This window comes from Onychomys torridus, chromosome 5, assembly GCF_903995425.1.
Source record: "Onychomys torridus chromosome 5, mOncTor1.1, whole genome shotgun sequence".
Taxonomy (NCBI): domain Eukaryota; kingdom Metazoa; phylum Chordata; class Mammalia; order Rodentia; family Cricetidae; genus Onychomys; species Onychomys torridus.
In genome coordinates, this window is record NC_050447.1 from 132,855,407 (window position 1) to 132,875,472 (window position 20,066).

Here is a 20,066-nt window from a genome sequence, read left to right on the forward strand (position 1 = left end):
TTTGTTTTGTCTTGGTTTGGTTTGGAGTTTTTTGGTTGTGTGGGGTTTTTTTGTTTGTTTGTTTGTTTGTTGTTTTTTAAGACATGATTTCTCTGTGTAACAGCCCCGGCTGTCCTGGAACTCACTCTGTAAACCAGGCTGGCCTGGACTTCAGAGATCCACCTGCCTCTGCCTCCCGAGTGCTGGGATTCCTTTGCACACTTTAAGCCTCCGTTTCTTAGTACATGGCTAGGGTTGAGAACAATTGAAGAATCTCTTTCAAGGCTTCCCACTTTCCCTGTCTGGGTAAGGCAACCCCTTCACTCTGAGCATTTCCTTAAAACCCAACAACAGTAAACAATGGAGCAGTGCCTGATGACCTCACCCATACCCCCAATGCTGTTTTGTTTTCTTTTTTCCCCCAAGAGACGCCCTGTGTGGTTGTTTGAATGAGAATGGCCCCCATAAGCAGATTTGTTTCAATGTTTGCTACCCAGCTGATGAACTGTTTAGGATTCGGAGGTGTGACCTTGTTGGGGGTAGGTATATCACTGTGGGTGGGCTTTGAGGTTTCAAAAGCCCACACCAGGTCCAGTTCCCCAGCTCTCTGCCTCCCTTTTGTGGGTAAGATGTGAGATCTCAGCTACTGCTCCAACACCTTTGCCCTCACCATGATGGTCATGGACTCACCCCCCCCCCGAAACAGTAAGCAAGCCCCCAGTTAAATGCTTTCTTTTATAAGCTGCCTTGGTCACAGTGTCTCTTCACAGCAATGGAACAGTGACTGAGAACATTTTCTAGACAGGACTCTCTCAGAGCATAAGGAAGTGGTTAAGGACACTCCTACCAGGGGTATATAATTAGAAAACACAAAGACCTATGTGGATGGAAGAACCTTCTCTTTGAAACCATCGCTTATTAATTCAGAGTCACCTTGCCAGGATGCACAGCCTTCCAAGCTTGCCGGGGTGTTCTATGATCTGAGGGGTTCTTGGCCACCAAAACAATAGGGACGGTTATCACTGCTGTTTAGTGCATGCAGAACTAAACTCTAAGACCCTGTATTGAAGACTGTGCAGCGTGGTTGCAAGACACGGAAAACTCAAACGGAGTGAGTGGGGGTGGGAGGGGTGTCCTCAACGGGCTAGCTTTTGCAGTGCTGGAAGGCACTGTGCAGGCTGCCACAGGACAATGGTCACCCCAGGCTAGGCTGGGAGCTCTTCATGGCATGCTCTCAGTGTGCCAGCAAGATGTGCTGGCGGCACAGACTGTTCTGGATGCATCCAGCAACTTGTCCATTGGCTGTAAGGTCATAAGGAGGAATGTAGCTGAAGCTTTCTCCAGTCCCGCCCAGTTCCACAGACCCCCGCAGCCGCTTATAAAATAATCACTCAGAAGCTTATATTAATTAAAACTGCTCAGCCCTGGCCAGGCGGTGGTGGAGCACACCTTTAATCCCAGCACTCGGGAGGCAGAGGCAGGCAGATCTTTGTGAGTTCGAGGCCAGCCTGGTCTACATAGCGAGATACAGGAAAGGCACAAAGCTACACAGAGAAACCCTGTCTTGAAAAACAAACAAACAAAAAACAAAAACAAAAAACAACTGCTCAGCCATTAGCTCAGGCCTTCCACTGACTAGCTGTTACACTTAAACTCAGCCCATTTCTGTTAATCTATATGTTGCCACCTGCTCCGTGACTTTACCTGTGTGCCGATACATGCTGCTCCCTGGACAGCAGGCTGCCATCCGCTGACTCAGCCTTCCTCTTCCCAGAATTCTCCTCTCTGCTTATCCCACCTATACTTCCTGCCTGGCTATTGGCCAATAAGCTTTTTATTTATCAACCTATCAGAGCAACATACATTCACAGCATACGGAACATCCCACAGCAGAGGAATCTGATGGTTCATGTTCAAAGACGCCTTGAGGCAGTTTAGGCCCAGTTACAAACGAACAGAAAATAAATCACTGCTAATACCTGTTAGTCTAGCAGCCTTCCCCAACTCTATAAGCTAACACACACACACACACACACACACACACACACACACACACACTACAGGTTTATAGAGTAGAAAAGCAGTAACAGCCAGGCTGGCCTGCAAGGTCATGGCCCTAACATGCTTTAAATGGGATGAAACCTAGAGATGATTCCATGTGTGGGTTTTGTTGCGGAAGACCCAGAATACAAACCAGGATGACTCGTAAGATTGCACCTTCATTACTATTCATATAGGAAGATTCCTTACATGTTACAGGTTGTAAGCTGCTCTCCACAATCGGTGTGCCTGCCCTTCAAAGCTGACTCCCAATTTTGCAAATCTGTAAAATAAACTGCATGGTTTTCAATAATCGGAGCCCCAGACTCTCATCATGGAGTGAGAATCATTGATTCTCATGGAAAAACCTGTGGCTGGTCAGGTCTTTGTCCCAGTGGAGAAGCTGCTGCTGTGGGTAAATAGATAGGATGTCTTGTTACTACACCTGCTCTAAGAGGGCAGCGTGTCGATGTCACCAGCACCCCCCTTCAGTGACCGTCACTGTCGAGGTTTACATCTGTCAAGCTGCTGGTGTGACTGTTGTCAGAGCACAGTGCAATGATCACAAGGAAATCACCAGTTGTCTATGTCAGCCCATCCAAGCTCAGGGGCCGCTGTGGAAGAACAGGCAGAGAGGTTGTGGGAGCTGGAGGAAGGGGTAGATGCAGAATGCTGTCCTAGAGCAAAGCAGCTACTACATCTTCACCAGAGCAGCTGTGAGTGCATGTCAGGCCCCTCAAGCTGAGGTCTGTTGACATTACCTCATAGAGGGGGTAGGGAGGACTATGGTTGATATATTGTGCACCCCAATAAACTTATCTGGGGGTCAGAGAACAGAACAGTCACTATATTAAACATAGAGGTTAGGCAGTGATAGCTCACACCTTTAATCCTAGCATTCCAGAGGCAGAGATCCATCCGGTGAGTTCAAAGCCACACTGGAAACAGCCAGACGTGATGACACACACCTTTAATCCAAACATTTGAGATCTCATGTCTTGCTCGGGAAAGATACATACCTGTAATCCCAGGAAGTAATGGCAGGAAGCAGAAAAGAATATATAAGGCATGAGGACCAGGAACTAGAGGCTTTTTAACTTTTAGGCTTTTAGCAGAAATTCAGCTGAGATCCATTCGGATGAGGACTCGGAGGCTTCCAGTTTGAGGAAAGAGCATCTGCTAAGAAGTTGGCAAGGTGAGGTGGCTGTGGCTTGTTCTGCTTCTCTCATCTCTCAGCATTCACCCCAATATCTGGCTCCTAAGTGTCTTTATTAATAAGACCTTTTAAGATTCATGTTACAGAGGACTTTTTGCGTTCACCTGAGATACCAGCCATGCCTTCCCATATTCCTCTTTTGGTTTCATGAAATTCTGCCTAAGCTGAGTGTCACCTCAGGTTTTAGAGCACACAGACCAGGCAAAGTCAACCAAGAAGGGGCCTCCGTCTGACGCAGCTGTGGGAATGCCATCATCCATGCTGGGTTGACTTTCAACAATCAGCTGTTTGGGGGTCACCCATGCACCTGCAGTGGAGCTTACTGAACTGTCTTTCCAAGTTGGACCTCAAAAGAAAACTGACTTTTCCTTCCCCACCAGCCGTCAAACTCTTTAGCGGACACACACACACACACACACACACACACACACACACATACACAAACATACACACATACACACACACACACACACACACACACACACACACACACACACACACACACACACACACACACACACACACACACTCATGTGCCCCTCCTCCATCCATGTTGGAATGTTGGCTGGCTTGATCTTGGGCAGGCAACCATAGCTGCTGTGAGGTCATGGGTGCAGAGACCCTGTCATGTCCAGAAGACACTGTTTACCCTCAGCACTCACCAACCTTTGACCCTTAGAATCACTGCCCAGCCGTATGAGTCTTAGGGGAGGGTATGTGATACAGACACCCCATTTATGGCTGAGCACTCCCCAGATGGTTATTCTCTGCACTTGGACCAGTTATGAGTCTCTGTTAAACATCATCCTCCACGAAGATGGTTCCAGATGCTTCTCTGATGAGGCTAAGTCAGTGATTCCTGAACTTGCTCTGCAGCAGGTGTGTGTGATTGGGTGCTGAGGCATTGGCTGAGCTAGCTCCATCTTCACTGAGAACCACTCCTTTTCTAGCTTCCCTGTTTTCTTTCTCACAAATCCTGGAAGTTTTAAACTGCAGGTATACTTCTATTGTGTGTCCGTATGCCTCTAGTGTGTGTGAGCACTGCACTGAGCTCTCTTTTCCAGCCCCCTTTCTCCTTCATCTTCTCTAATCAATTGTTGGGTCCCAGCATCCATGTGCAGCTGATTTCCAGACCCGTTGACATTTTGTCTGATTGCCACAGAATCCTGCCTGCTTTCCAAGATTCTAGCCTTGGTAAGTCTGCCAATCAAAGTCTTCTCCTAGTTAAGGGGTGGATGTTGTGTTACCTTTCTCTTGGCTGGTTTAACACATTACCACTAATTTAACATCTTAAAACAACACAACGTTTTTTTGGGTTTTTTGTTTTTTGGTTTTTTTTTGTTTTTTGTTGAGACAGAGTCTCACTATGTAGTTCTGGCTAACCTGGAACTCTCTATGTAGACCTGTCTGGCCTTGACTAAAGTCATGGGATTTTAAAGGTGTGCACCACAAGAGCCAGCCCCAAACAACACACATTTATTTACAGTTCTGTAGGTTGGAAATCCAGTTGTCTGCAGGGCAGCCTCTCTCTCTAGGCTTTGGGGAGGGTGTTAGGATTCTGCCGCTTCTCCAGCTGCATGACTGCACATGCGCAGTTCAGTAGCTAACCAAGGGGTCTTACATCATCAATATGCTGCGTGATTGTGCAAATGCGTGCATTGCAGTCACTCAATCAGCGCATTTGTGGTGTAGCTCCATAAGCCCACCTGTGCATGTGCATGGGAACCCTTAAAAAGTCGGACACAGACTCCTATCTCTTCTCTATTCTCTCCTGCCCCCTTCTCTCTCTCTCTCTCTCTCTCTCTCTCTCTCTCTCTGCGTGCGTGCGTGTGTGTGTGTGTGTGTGTGTGTGTGTGTGTGTGCGCGCGCGCGCGCGCGTGCTTCTTCCCCAGGCCTGGTTCTTTTGTCCCTCCTAATAAAGCTCTCCTACTGGTTTTCGTTGTGGCTTGTGCCTCGTGACCTTTCTGCACAGTAATCAGTGCTGCTTAGCATTTTTTAAAACAACAGAGGGTCTATGTCCAAGGCTTCCCAGTTTGTGAAGGCTTCGCACATTCCTTGGTGGGTCCACAGTACGGTATCTTCTCACCCTGCTTCCATAGTTTTGCCCCTTCCTCATTGGGAGGGTGTGGTCACTATTAAAACTTCTGTACTTCTGTTGATGTCACCTGAATACTCCAGAATTACTCCCCACAACCGGGAACCCTCAACCTAATACTTGCAAAGTCCCTTCAGTCATGTGAGGAGGCAGTCACAGGCACCAGGACATGAACAGCTTTTGAAAGATCATTTTCTGCCTACCACAGACCCATAAATTCCAATAGTCCATTACTCTACTCCTGGAACACAGTGTTGTGCTGGGACTGACAGGTATGGCCATGTGCTCATCTTAGCTAGCAACCACAATCTCTGTCTTTTGTCTCCATAGATATACCTGTGGATCTGATTCCTATTTACTCTAAGCAAAGCCCACCTCTTCATTGTTGGCCTTAAAGCCAGAGCTGAGAATATGCTAAGACCAAACTTAATACCCTGTTGCTGTTTGTCAGGGCACTGGTGTGTGGGTTCAAGGGGGGGGAGGGGGGGGGGGGGTGTAGGTTCATGCAGATCCATGGAAAGAAGACTCAGAGGCATCTTAAGAATGAACTTAGCCTTTCATGGCTGCAGGGGGTCCAGCCTGGAAGGACTGAAACCTTTTCCCTTCACCTCAGGCATTTTTATTTTCTATTTACAATTTAGTCAGTTAATTTCTGTACCTTCAAAGCAACCTGAGATGAGCTCCCACAGATGAAATGCCAAGTGCAAGTTCCTTGATTTCTCAGGTACCACGGGTTTCCAGATTTCCTCAACCAAGTTTTACATAGGCCTTTGATCCTTGGGAGACTTTCAGACAAGATTCACATAGAGTGATAAGACAAAAGATTTATATATTAAGATGTCAATTAAACAAAAGATTAGGGCTAGCTGCTAATCTCTGGAGCCAGGCCAAGAGTAGCTCAACAAAAATACAGCCACAATACCCAGCAGAAAAGAAATGTGCAGTTCTAACCAGGGTTATTTGTTGCTACACTCTGCTGTTTCTTTGAAGAATAGGACCCTCCAACAGCCCCCAGTACTTGACTCTAAATGAAGGTTCCTGTGGGAGGAGTCTGATTTGTGAGTCCATCCTGCGGCCTAGCACACGGAACTTCTCTAGATTCTGCAGGGAAGAGTGGCCACTAATCCTCATGGAGACTCCACACAATGGGACCTCTCCTTACAAGGAGATTGGATAATCATTAAAAGAGAAAGGAAGCAGGCAGACAAAGAAGAGCAAATATCCTCTGTTCTGTTGTGAGAGACTCAGAGAAATCACGGAGGATCAAAGGAGAGTGGGTGTGACTGTTGAGAAACAACAAGACGACAAAGACACTGAGTGGCTCCAGCTGCCCTGTGAAGGGAGACACCAAACAGCATCGGCTCTGCTTAGATCTACAAACGTGCTTGGAAAGGAGTCTGAACAGAGGCGTGTGTCAAAGGCTCAGTTTCTGTGCAGCAGTGTGCAGACAGAGGTGGAGCTCTGGGGAAGTGATGGGATCATGAAGAGTCTGACTTTGTCAGTGAGTTAATATGTTGATGGGCTTTTCATTTGATGCTATTATTGGGAGGTGATGGAAGTTTAAGGAAGTTGGTCCTTGGGGTGTGCTTTTAAAGGTCAGAACCTTTAACTGATGCTGGGAAACCCCACTCAAGTCTCACCCTTCCCATTCCAGACCCTGCCCCTCAGAAAGCCCATCAAGGGTTGGCTCCTTCCCTGGAGCTACTCAAAAACCATGCCTACAGGGTATTTAAGACCCGGGCCTATAGACTTGCCACATGGTTTCTCCTCTTCCCCTGGGACCACCCAGGAATGCTTTGCTCAGATTAAACCTGGACTTATTAATTTGGCCTGATCTGACTTACTGTATTGTACTCAATACCAGAGGATTTTTACTCAGCAGCGGGTCCCACCCTTCTTCTGTCTTCTGTCTGCACAAGATGGGCCACTTCTCTCTACCATCCTCTCCTCCCATAGTATTCTGCAGTACCATAGCCCATTCAATAAAGCCACCTGCCTACCGCAGAATGAAGACTGAAACCATGAGCCAGAACCCTTCCTCCCTCTGAATGTTTGCACTTAGGTTTCTGTCACAGCAACAAAAGCCAACACAGATACAAAGATGGAGCCAAAGAATCAGTGTCACTTTTTTTTTTTTTGGTGAGTAATTGTAGATGTAACCATCTTGTTAAATAAGAAACACAGAGCCAATGCAGAGATGAAAGCCCAAGAGGTCAGAGCAATAGCTGAGAGCTAAAAACCTTACCCTTCACTGCTGCTCCTGTCCTTCCCTCAGCAAGAGACCTACTTCCTGTGTGTCTGTCTTTTTTATAGACCTTCTGTTCTGCCTTCTCATTGGTTGTAAACCCAACCACATGACCTCCTCATCACTGCCTGTCTGTACAGACCTCCAGGTCTTCTATGGTTGGTATTGAGATTAAAGGCATGTGTCTCCATGTTGGCTGTGTCCTTGAATGCACAGAGATCTGCCTGTCAAGTGATTGGGAGTAAAGGCATGTGCCACCACCATCCGGCTTCTGCTATGGCTTGCTATTAGCTCTGACCCCCAGGCAACTTTATTTATTAACATACAAATAAAATCACATTTCAGTACAAATAAAATATCACCATAAGTAATTTTATTTTGTTCAAGAAAGAATGTGCCCACGTTTTTTCTGAAATGCACAATACTGCATGTGTATGATATTCCTAGACAGGAGGGACAAGACTGCATCAAAATGTATCAGCAGACACAACAAAACATAGATGAAACAGTGGGCTAAAGGCTTAATGATATAAAATCTGACGCTGTGTATTTCTTTGGTTGGTTCAGTTTCATTTTAGTTTTGATTTTCCAAGACAGGGTTTCTCTGTGCCTCCCTGGCTGTCCTGGAACTCACTCTGTAGACCAGGCTGCCTCAAACTCAGAGATCCTCCTGCCTCTACATCCCAAGTGCTGGCACTAAAGGTGTGTGACACACTCAACTGATGTTGGTTTTATATTATACAATTTTGTTGTTTTTTTTACGAATCTTTAAACATTTTCTTAATAAAAACAGCAAGAAAAGAGGCTGGAGACATGACCCAGTCAGTAAGCGATTCCCATGCAAGCATGAGTCCTCCAGCAATCCTTAGCACCTATGTTAAAGAACAGAAGGAAGGGAGGAAGAAGGAAAGGAAGGAATGGGGAAAGAGGGAGGCAAGGGAGGGAGGGAGGAACAGCTGCATGAAGTTGCACAATTTTGTAATTCCAGCTCTGGGGAGGTAGAGACAAGAAGATCCCAGGGATTTGCTGGTCAGTCATTCTAACTGGATCATTGAACTCCATGCGGCATGATATTTTGTGTTCTGACAAAGCTTGCCTGGAGATCAGAGGGCGAAGCTAGTCACTCATTGACTATGGCAACCAGGTAGTGGAAGCTCACACCTTTAATCCCAGTGCTTGGGAGGCTCATGCCTTTAATCCCAGAACAATCAGGAGGTGGAGACAGAAATATAAGGCAGGTGGAGATAGGATCTCGGCCTCCATTCAGTCAGAATATCTGTAGAAGTAAGAAGTCACTGGTGGCTGCCCCTTTGCTTCTCTGATCTGTCAGTTTATCACCCCGATATTTGACTCCTGGTTTTTTATTGGTAAGACCAAGTACGTTCACGCTTCAGCTCCAGGCTTAGAGAGAGACCTTGCCTCAGACACTGTGGTGGGGAAGATATTTAGTTTGACTCGTGCTTCCTCATGCACAGGAGTGCACACATGCACACACACAAAAGAATTAATGCTGTATTGGGTGTGGGGTTCATGCAGGCCCATGTAAAGAAGATAGAGGCACTCTAGGATGATTTTAGCTTTTCCAACTGCAGGGGGGGGGGGTGGGGTGTCCATCAATCTCTGGTGAACTGACTCACTGCTGCTTCGCAAAGGGCTTTTTTATTGTTACATAATTCGCACCTTTATCAAGTCAATTTATGAATACCAAAACCTCTTATCTAAGCTCCCCAGAGAGACAATGCCAATTCGAATTCCCAACTTCAGGGACATCTCAGTTTGCTAAGCCCTCCTCTTGTGAATAGGCTTTGAACCCTTAGGAAAGTCTCAGAAAAGATTTACATATTTCATGCCAGCAGTGGTGGCTCACGCCTTTAATCCCAGCACTTGGGAGGCAGAGGCAGGGGGATCTCTGTGAGTTCGAGACCAACTTGGTCTACTAAATGAGTCCCAGGACAGCTAGGACTGTTACACAGAGAAACCTTAACTCTAAAAATAAAAACAAAACAAACAAACAAAAAATTATTTACACACTTCAAACAGAAGGTACTGGACACAAAAAGTAGCAGTCACAAAAGGCAGATCAAAACCAGGTGCTAACACTCCAGAATCAAACAGCTGCAGAGCTCTGCAGGAATTCTCCCTACAAATTAAATCAACAAGAAAATATCTCGAGTGGGATAGGTTTTCAGATGAGCTTCTAGCTGGATCTTACATAATATTTTTATTGTTCAAAAGCTTGTGGTCTTGGAAAGTTTGCCAATTCATCTCATAACCTTAGCATGACCTTAAGACTTTTTAAACCTTTGAAACCACAACATTCAAAAAAAAAAATTACAACTGTTAATTTTTAGCTTAAGAAAACTTTGCATACTGAGTGTATTAGAGCATTCAGATTTTTTTGTTTTTTAAAAATGAACATTGTAACAACCCAGAATTTACAGACAGTAAAACTTTCAATACTAAGATTAATGTGTATAAAACATAAGGCAGAAGGAGTTCAAGTCAAGCTTGAGCTACGGTTAGACTCTGCCTCAAAAAGTAAAAAAGAAAATCAAAGGCACGAAGGTAAAATAAAAACTGATGAAACAAGGCAAAAATAGCACAGAAGTGGAAAGTTAAAAATAAATTCAGCTCAGACAGTGGCAATGCCTCTATTTCTCACAGCGGAAAATCTGAAGCAAGAGAACTATTGGAAGCCTGTCTGGGCCACACAGCAAATGCCAGTCCAGCCAGGGCTACACAAACCACATCAGAAAAAATAACAGAAGAGTAGGAAGCAAGGCAGGTGAGGGTGGGGCTGGGAGTGGCAATTCCACACAACTCTTCGTGCTGCCATATCATTGCTGACACAGGGTTTCGCTGTGCAGCTCTGGCTGTCCTGGAACATACCATGTAGACCAGGCTGGCCTCAAACTCCAAAAATTTGGCTGCCTCTGACTCCTGAGTTCTGAGATTCTCAGCCTAAGTACATCCTAAAATTAAATTCTAGGATATATACTACTATATACATATGATTATAATATGTACAAAATCATGTATACATATGAAATACTTTACCCATTCCTTTGTATTTCCTGCATTTCTTCTGGGTTCTTATTGCTCTTGTTTTACTGGAGTTTTGTTTTGTTCTGAATGGATTGAAGACAGTAAACACTCTAAGGCACTCATATATTTAAATACATTTATTGAATTTCCAGTTCTTTGAAGAGAGTTTGGCTGATAGTGGTTGGCTTTCCTCAGTCTTTGGAGTTTGAAACCTTTGCCTTCCAATGTTTAATGCTAATTAGATTCACTGTCTATTTATTTGAGTGAAGTTCATCCTTCTTTGGATGTTCAATGTTCTATAGTTTGGCTACATTGTTGCCAGGGATGGTATTTATTTCTAATTTCTTGCTAGTGACATAGCAAAAGTTTCCCATGTAAAGTCTCATGCCATGGGATGTCTTCTGTAAGCTGTGAATATGTTTTGCTACCATTAGTTAATAAAGAAGCTGCTCTGGCCTATGGCAAGACAGGTTATAGCCAGGCGGGAAGTCTAAGCAGAGAAAGGAGAAAGGCAGAACAGCAGAACAGGGCAGATGCCAGCCCAGTGCCCAAGGAGCAACATGCCAACAGTAATGCCACAGCCACAAGGCAAAACATAGATGCATAGAAATGGGCTAATTTAAGACGAAAGAGCTAGCTAGCAAGAAGCCTGAGCCATAGACCAAATAGTTTGTAATTAATATAAGCCTCTGTGTGTTTATTTCAGGCTGAGCGACTGCACGACACAGAAAAGCCTCTGGCTACAGTCTCATGTGTTTCTTTATTTTTGAAAAATTGTGTCATTTTATTATTTTCTCTTTTTTGCTCCTGGGGATGGACCCCTGTGCCTCTTTCTTACTAGACAAGTGCTCTATCACTAAGCCACCCTTTTACATCTTTTCTTTATATCTTATAATGAAATGCTTGATGTTGAGTTAAAAATCACCTCTTTTCTATTCTTGTCTTCTGCCTTATCTATTTGCTATGTAGGATCTTTCACAGGTTCCTTTTTAATCTGTAGCTAAAGCTTGTCAGTACAGCTTTCCAGACCACCAGACTGTCTCTTCAGATGTATCCATGTTTTGGGGGATAGAGTGCCGGTTATTATTGTTATTATTTTAGTGATTTATTTTCACTTCCAAGATTTTCACTTTGTTCCTTTTTTGGATCATCCTGTTCTTGTTTTATGGATGTTACTTCCTTCTTTCTCTGAGTAATAGACTTTATTTTGGAGTTCTCACATTGGTCTCGACATCCATTTTTAACTCTTCCATTTGTTGTGTTGTCCAACTCTTTTTATGGGATGGAATTACTATGCACTTCACTTTGGGAGGAATGAGATACTGGGCTTCAACTTGGAGACTTGTGCAGGCAAGAAAACTGTAAAGGTCCATTCTTGGTGGAGAGTTATTTTCATATATTCATTCCTGGTTCAGATAAGTGTCATAAATGTGAACCAGGGCTAACCTTAGCAGATCAGGTGGACATTTTCTCCATGTGAACATTTGAATTTAGGCTCTGCACAGATATTGTATAGAAAAATGGATTGGGTGCTTTTCTGTCTCCTCTATAAATGTAATGTTCTCAAATGCAATAATCCATATCCAAATATTTCAGTTTTCTATACATTCCATTTAAGAGAATAATGTCCCTCTTTATGATAGTGAATTTGAGGATAAATCACCAAAGACTTACAAACTAGAGGAGGAAAAATAAGCCCAGGCATGCCTTGGCTCTCTACAAATCTCTTCTCAGTGTTGAATTGTATGTCCATGAATGAAAACCGAGTGGGCACACGTCCCCACCTAGCAAGCCCTTTGAAGTACCTCCACTCCAGGTCCACCAGGTCCATGAACTGCTTTCCTAGAAAGAATCAAACATTAGCACACTCCACAGACAGAATAAGCGAGCTGAGTTGCCTTCTCCATTCTGCCAGCTGCAACTTAGAGCCCTGGAACTGAGCACCACCTGGGGTTCACACTGTTCGAGTTCCTCACGTGGTCTCTAGTGTCCTAAGAGAAACTAGTCAAAAACAGAAATGAAGGTATTCCTGCCAGTGATCCTCTTTGAAAGAGATAAAACAATCAGGAAAGGTTTAGGGAATACAGGAAAACAGACAGACACAGACACAGACACAGACACAGACACAGACAGACAGACAGACAGACAGACACACACACACACCACCAACTGTGAAAGGCAGTACAGCTAAAGAAATTATAAAAGATAATACTCTAACTAGCCCGGGGTGCAGAAAACAAGTAGTGGTGGGCCGTTCCCAGCGCTGACAAGCTTCATCACACAGTCACCTCTCAGAGATAGATGGGAGCCATGGCCCTAGATTCTCTTACTTTATTCTTTGTTGTTCTCAGCGTTGAACTCAAAACCTTGAACATGCTAGACAAGTGTTCTGTCATGAGCAACTGCTCCCGTCTCTGTCTTCTCCTCCCCTCCATTTACTTTCACCCTGGTTAACTTAGAATGAATTCTAATTAATCTGGGAGTTAATTTAATTTAATTAAGAACTTAATTCTAGCTAAAATTGCACAGGCTAAATTGCCCATGTTAGCTTTGAACTAACCATACTTCTACCTCAGCCCCTAGAGTAGGTGTGTACCACTCACAGGATGGAACTTTTTTTTTTTTTTTTTGAGACAGGGTTTCTCTGTATTACAGCTCTGGCTGTCCTGGAACTCACTCTGTAGACCAGGCTAGCTTCAAACTCACTGAGATCTGAGATCTGCCTGCTTCTGCCTCTCAAGTGCTGGGATTAAAGGCATGAGCCACCACTGCCCTGCTCCAGGATGGAAATTTTAGAACCCTTCACTTATTTCATCGCCACCATTGGTAGCAAAAGCATTAGCTATGATGTGGTGGTATTGTGTTCCCCAAAATATTGTGCACCCTAATAAACTTATCTGGGGTCAAAGAACAGAACAGCCACTAGATACAGAGGCTAGAAAATGGTGGCACTCACACCTTAAATCCTAGCATTCCAGAGGCAGAAATCTCTCTGGATCTCTGTGAGTTCAAGGCCACATTGGAAACAGCCAGGCATGGTGACATATGCCTTTAATCCCAGGGAATGATGGCAGAAAGCAGAAAGGTATATAAGGTGTGAAAGCCAGGAACTAAGCTGATTAAGCTTTTAGGCTTTTGAGCAGCAGTTCAGCTGAGATCCATTTGGATGAGGACTCAGAGGCTTCCAGTCTGAGGAAACAGGATCAGCTGAGGAACTGGCAAGGTGAGGAAGCTGTGGCTTGTTTTGTCTCTCTGATCTTCCAGCATTCACCCCAATACCTGGCCTCAGATTTGATTTTATTAATAAGACCTTCTAACAATTCGTGATACATTATGAACCCTAGAACAAGCAAGATTTCCACAGGTCAATGCTTGGCACATTCTTCTCTGGAAATCGACTTAGATTCCCAGCAAGGTTTGCACTCCCACTGCCCCCCCAGGTGAGCCTCTTTAGATTACCTGGCTCTGTGGAGAAGAATCGCATTGATTTATCTTCAAAGACCAGCCTATCCGGGGCAACAGAAGACAGGAGAAGTTTGTGAAACGTGGCACTTTGAATCCTCTTCCTAAAGGAGGGTGTTGGAGTAGCTATGGGCTCATCTGTCCTGAAAGCGTAAGGGAAGGAGTGCCTGGGAGGAGGGATGCCGGCCTGGGCCAGTCTCTGCTGGGACCTGGATAACTGTTCCAGTGGGACCAGGAAGCCTGTCAACAGGCTGTAGTGAAGTAGATCTGCCATGGACATGGGCTCCTCCTCCTCCTCGTTAACTTGGCTCTGGATGGCAGGGAGGGGCTCATCTTTTCTCACAGCATAACGGCTGCCAAAAGATATGGCATTCAGGTCTTTCCTAAGGAGTTGCCGAGCTTCCTCAAACGAGATGCCACAGATTTTTTGGAAATTTGATTTCTTGCTCTTGTTATTAAAATTCTCAGCTGATTTGTATAATTCTTGCAGCTGTGAGGGAAAGAGGGCATGGAAGTCATGAGATCAATGAAAAAACAATGATCTATCCCAACAGAAGCATTCAATCTTGCAAGGTGTCATTGCCTCAGTAGCAGAATGTGGCATAGAGAACAGGGGCAGAATACTAGGCCCATCATCCAAAAGATGGATACAAGACACATCCTCAGCCAGGTGGGGATGTCTCACGCCTTTAAACTCAGGAGGCAGAGGCTGGTTGATCTCTAGTCTACAGATCTAGTTCCAGAATAACCAAAGCAACACAGAGAAACCCTGTCATGAGAAACAAAATAAAACAAAGACACATCCTTTATACCCATTGCTAACAAAATAAGCTGTTTAGGTTTGGACTTGGTTGTTTCTAAGTCCTATCTAGCTCTACATGGCTGTGCAGAAAGATTCCTGAAGCGAGCTGTGGCCTTGTTTGGAAGAAAGCAAAACAAGTCATGTAGACACCCCTGGTGTCCAAAGAGCTCAGACTATTGCAGAATGCAAGGGGAAGAAGGCTGCCATTTGAGTGTTTTCCTGAGTCAATGATTACAATACTGAGTGTTTGGAAATAGTTGTTGGCAATACAAAACTGTAAGTGATTCCTCAGTATACCTCCCCACCTAAAGTCCTATGTAGAAGGAATAAAACCTTGCTTCTTAGAGTGCCCTGCCTATAGATCAGGTCATCCCTGGAAGGCCATCTGTGGACCTTAGTTGAAAAGCCAAATAGCCCACTACCTTAGTTACAGCCCAAGTTTGTGTCATTTCCCTGGGGGAGCTGCTCAGTAGGAAAGGGCTCGCCTATCATGTGCAAGGCCCTGGGCTTGATCTCCAGAGTGGAAAGTAAAAGAACAAAAAGCAAAATTAAGTCAATAGCCCCTAGCTGCTGGGTCCAATGGCCCGGTGCAGTCTCCCCTCTCTGAGTCATTTTGTTGCAAGAAAAATATCAGAGTGAATTAAAATTAGCATGTCTCTTTGGAGCAGGTCTCCCCAGAAAAACGGCTTTTCCTGGGTGCTGCTTTGCCCTTGGAGAGCTAGGTGTTGTGGTTGCAAAAAGGTCTACAGGGCAGGAGAGGTAGCTCAGTGGTTAAGAGCACTGACTGCTTTTCCAGAGGACCCAGGTTGATTCCCAGCACCCACATGGTGGCTCACAACTGTCAGTGACTCCAGTTCCAGGGGATCTGATGTCCTCTTCTGGCCTCTGTGGACACCAGGCACACACATGATGCACATAAGGCAAAACATTCACGCACATAAAGTGTTACTCTTTTTAAATGAAGTCACTGAAATGAAACTCTGGCACCCCAGGCAACACCCAGGGACATCTGTGTACACTCATGGTTTGACCTCATATGATTCTTTAATGTAAGTTGCCTGTGTGCAGTATGAGCTGTAAGTTCATACCGAGCATTGGTCGTGTGATGGTTCCTTGCCTCCATGAGTCCAAGTGTGAAGTCTCGGGAGGGACATTGTGCAAGGATCTGAATCTCGAAGCCCCTGAAAAGGCAACAAAGGGGAAGGCCAAAATCAAAGGTCAAAGGTCAGACAGGATGACACTGGAAATGTCACAGAGTCAGTTTCAAACACCTGAACTTTGTGGACAAGACACTTTAAAGGTTTGCCAATTTATTCTTATTGATCTGTGTTAGTCGAGTTAATCATGCTTGAACCATCTTTATTTCAGCACTCTAGATTTTTTTTTTCCCCTCTCAAGACAGGGTTTCTCTGTGTAGCCCTGACTGTTCTGGAGCTCCCTCTATAGACCAGGCTGGCCTTGAACTCACAAAGATCTGCCTGCCTATACCTCCTGAATGCTGGGATTAAAAGTGTGTGTCACCACCATATGGCACACTCCAAATTTTTCTACAAAATATACGTTAAGGTTTAATCTTAGTCCAAAGAATACTACATCAACCACTTTATTTTCTTGCCTAAGGTTTTGATTAACCTTTACTTCACCTAGGGAAAAGAACCACTTCCCTTCTTACATAGAAAAAGTATTCATTTAGGAGAAACAAAGCTAATAATAACAATAACAAAAAAAGAACATTTTAAAGAAAAAAAGAAATCCTGACCATTTCGTAGGTGGAATTAAAACAGCCCGAGGATTCTCACTGTTCCTCGGTGCTAAGCACATGCCCACATCTGACTCTGGCTGCCCTTCTGTGTGGCTTCCACCACTAACAGGTGGCCGTTTGAGTGACATGGTGTGAATGGTGGTACCTGGGCCATAGACACTCTGAGCTTTTTTGCACACTTCCAGAAGCCTGTGACTCCATGCAGAGGTGTGGCTTTTTTTCTGGAGAGTTCAGGTGGAACCAGAAGCCTGCACCAACCCTTAGACATGTAAGGAAGGTGACTTGGTTCACTTAGCCTCAGGCCTGCCTCCAGGTGGGTTACAGCTACGAGTCCTCATCCTAGCTGAGCTAAAACAGAGAGGAGACACCACCCTGCTAAGCCTTAGATTTGGGTAGGTTATTACATAGCAATAAATACAAACAGATCCCACATGTGGAGTTGGTAGCCATGAGAGGCATGAGGAGAGAGGCCTGTGATACTGGCTGTCCTGGGGGAGTTGGGGAGCTTGCAGGCTCTGAGATACACTCTAACTCCATGCTGAAGGAACACTCTGACATAGGGAGACATATGCTGATGACAAGCAGTGAATAAACCCCAATGTAATTGCACAGTATGAGTATATCAGCATAGGAGATAAAGCCAGTGATGTATTTTCTATAGGAGAGAAAATATGCACAGTAGTGGACTGGCAAGTGGCTATATGAGCTTGTAGACAAGTCTGGAAACATTGGCCAGGGCTCAGGTTTAGGCCTGTGTGCCATCCACAATAGTGCCTGTGGAAGTTCCTAGCTGTCTGAAACATGAGACAGTATATGAAAGAAACCAGGAACAGAAGACATTGTCTGAAGGGCAGTAGGGGTTGGAGAGGATAGAACAGAAACAGCAAAATCCCATGCAGTAGGGTTTGCATGGAGCTGGGGATGTAGCTCTGTGATAAAGTGTGTGCCTAGCATGCATGGGGTCTTAGATTCAATTTCTGTGACACAAATAATTAGTTTAAAATGTCATGGAGAGTTGGGCATGATGGCACACATCTACAACCTCAGCATTTGGAAAGCACAGACAGAAAGCTACAGTTAGCCTGGGGTACATAGCAAACCTGTCTCAAGGAAAGTAGTGGGATGAAGAGAGAATAGGAGGAAGGGAGAGGCTATGCATGGAAATGATGCTTAAATTGGGACCCCAAGTTTCATGGCTGGCCTCCAGGGCTGGACCTGCTTAGGGACTTCTTGGTTGGGTGGATGGTGTCCTCCAGGCTTGGTAGGCCTGGTGCAGCGGGGAAGCCCCCTTGGCAGTGTGAGCTGGAACCCAGTCTGGCTTTTCACTTCTTTTCATCATTCAGCTTTGGTTCATGAGCTCTGGTCCTGGAAAACACAAGAAGCAGCTCTACTGTTCCCCTCCCCCCGCAGTTTCTCTTGTCACTAGGCTGGAGACCCTCCATGATGGACATGTGAATCTGGAAGAAAGAGGACCCCAGGCAATGGGGAATGGACAGGAGTCAGGGCTGAGTGTCTGTGGGAGCCTGGGATGGGAAGGACAAGGGCATAGAAGAGGGAGAGAGAGCAGGGCTGTTGATGGTGATAGAGAAGAGTCTCAGCCATGGCGCTGGATTCTACTTTCCTGAAACAGTTTCAGAGGAGATAGAATTGTGTCCCCTCCCCTATCTGTAGAAATGACCCAAACATTGTCACCTATCACCACACAGCCTTGAGCCCCTGCCTCTTTCTCTATTACACATCCATCTGTCCTCTTCATGACAAGCACAGCCAGGCTTCTTTCCCACCATCACTGGACTATTACAGCGCCCATGGCAGTGTCTGTTACTGCACTTACCACTTAGCCTCCCACAGTCACTTAAAGAACCATCTCTGTCACTAATGTCTGAAGTCCCAGGGTGAAGGCCGAGTGTCCACCTGGTAGACCCAGCTCAACTCTGAATGTGAAGGATGCCAATGTTTTAGTGGAGGGTAGATAACTGAGTCACTGTTCATTGTGACATTTGGAAATCCTTAAGGTCACAGAAGCAGCTGTTTGAAAGTGAGGGAGGGGGTGGGGTGCTAGAGAGTGGAAGGAGGAAAAGCCTTTTTTTCTAAAAGAGCATCAAATCGCTGAAGTGTCATGGATTTGTTACGCTTTCCCACTGTAGACTATTCCCAGGCTCTTGTTGTCAATGTACAAAGGAGACAGTGGAGCTCAATAGACAGCCTGAGCAATTGGGGGTGAGCCATGTAGCTGCGTTTGGGTCTCTCCATCCTTTGCAGAAATCACTGTAACAGCTTGCTACAATTTGAGTATGTCCCAAATCCCTGTGTGAGATGCTAGTATCATCGCCCCCCCTTCCCTAATCTGTGCCCACAAAAAACTGTCTCCCTGAGGAGAACCACTGGCCTGCCTGGTGCTGGCTCTTGTGAGAGTCTCCCTCTTCTTCCATAGATGACCACAAACAGTACACGCTTGGTTACACTTCATTTTTCACCCCAGTCATGCAGCCTGAAGGCCTCCAGATCATTTTCTAAAGGTCTCCCTTTCACAACTGCGCATATTCCGCTGAGCCCATTTGAGTTTTTTCAACTAATCTTCTGTATGCAAGGAATCTGGGTTTTTGTGTGTGCCACAGACATCTTTTACCAGCTCTTGGTGAAGTGAGCTAGCCCCCCGTGTTCCACACTTGGAAGCATGACTTACCATGCCCACAGACCCATCCCCGCATAGTTGTGTCAGATGTCTTAGGGTTTCTATTGCTGTGCTAAAACACCATGGCAAAAAGTGACTTGCTGGGGGAAGGCTTGATTTCATAGTACAGGTTACTGAGGGAAGTCAGGGCACTAATTAGCTCAAGGCAGAAGCTGATGCAGAAGCCAGGAAGTACCTCGTGCTGGGTTGCTCCCTGTGGCTTGCTTAGCCTGCTTTTTCACACCATCCAGGAGCACTTGCCGAGGGCTGGCACCATCCATGGTGAGCTGGGCCCCCCTCATCAACATACAGGCCTATCTTATGGAGGCATTTTCTCAATTAAAATTCTCTCTTCCAAGATATGTCGAGGTTTGTGTCAATTGACAAAACCCAACCAGCACAGAGGTCTATGAATCTGAGGTAACAGCCTGCCTAGGGTCACTTATCTGATGTGGAATGTTTGTCTTCTGTCTTCTGGAAAAGTCCCTCTGCTTCGGTGTTTGCATGTGAAGATGTGAGCTCTTGGCTTTCCACTCCTGCCACCGTTTCCTGGCTGCTATCTGCAGCCATGCCTCCTCTCTCATGAGGAACTCTCCCCTGGAAACATGAGCCCAAATAAACTCCTTGAAAATAAAAATAAAAATAAAACCCATAGTCAAAGTACTAAAAGTTAACATAAACTTACAAATTTCAAAGGAAGCTCAGATTGGATGGATTGTTTATTATAAATTGACAAAATGAAATAC

General features: G+C 45.2%; 1 protein-coding gene across 1 annotated transcript; it reads right to left on the reverse strand.

The window, feature by feature from the left end:
* Nucleotides 1-12,220: 12,220 nt before the first annotated feature.
* Nucleotides 12,221-19,349, reverse strand: C5H9orf153 (chromosome 5 C9orf153 homolog). Its single transcript, XM_036188938.1, has 4 exons — nucleotides 19,333-19,349; nucleotides 16,002-16,065; nucleotides 14,080-14,572; nucleotides 12,221-12,462 (listed from the first exon to the last, which is right to left on the reverse strand). The coding sequence occupies exons 1-4, from the start codon at nucleotides 19,347-19,349 to the stop codon at nucleotides 12,221-12,223; spliced, it is 816 nt and encodes a 271-aa protein (XP_036044831.1).
* Nucleotides 19,350-20,066: the final 717 nt, after the last annotated feature.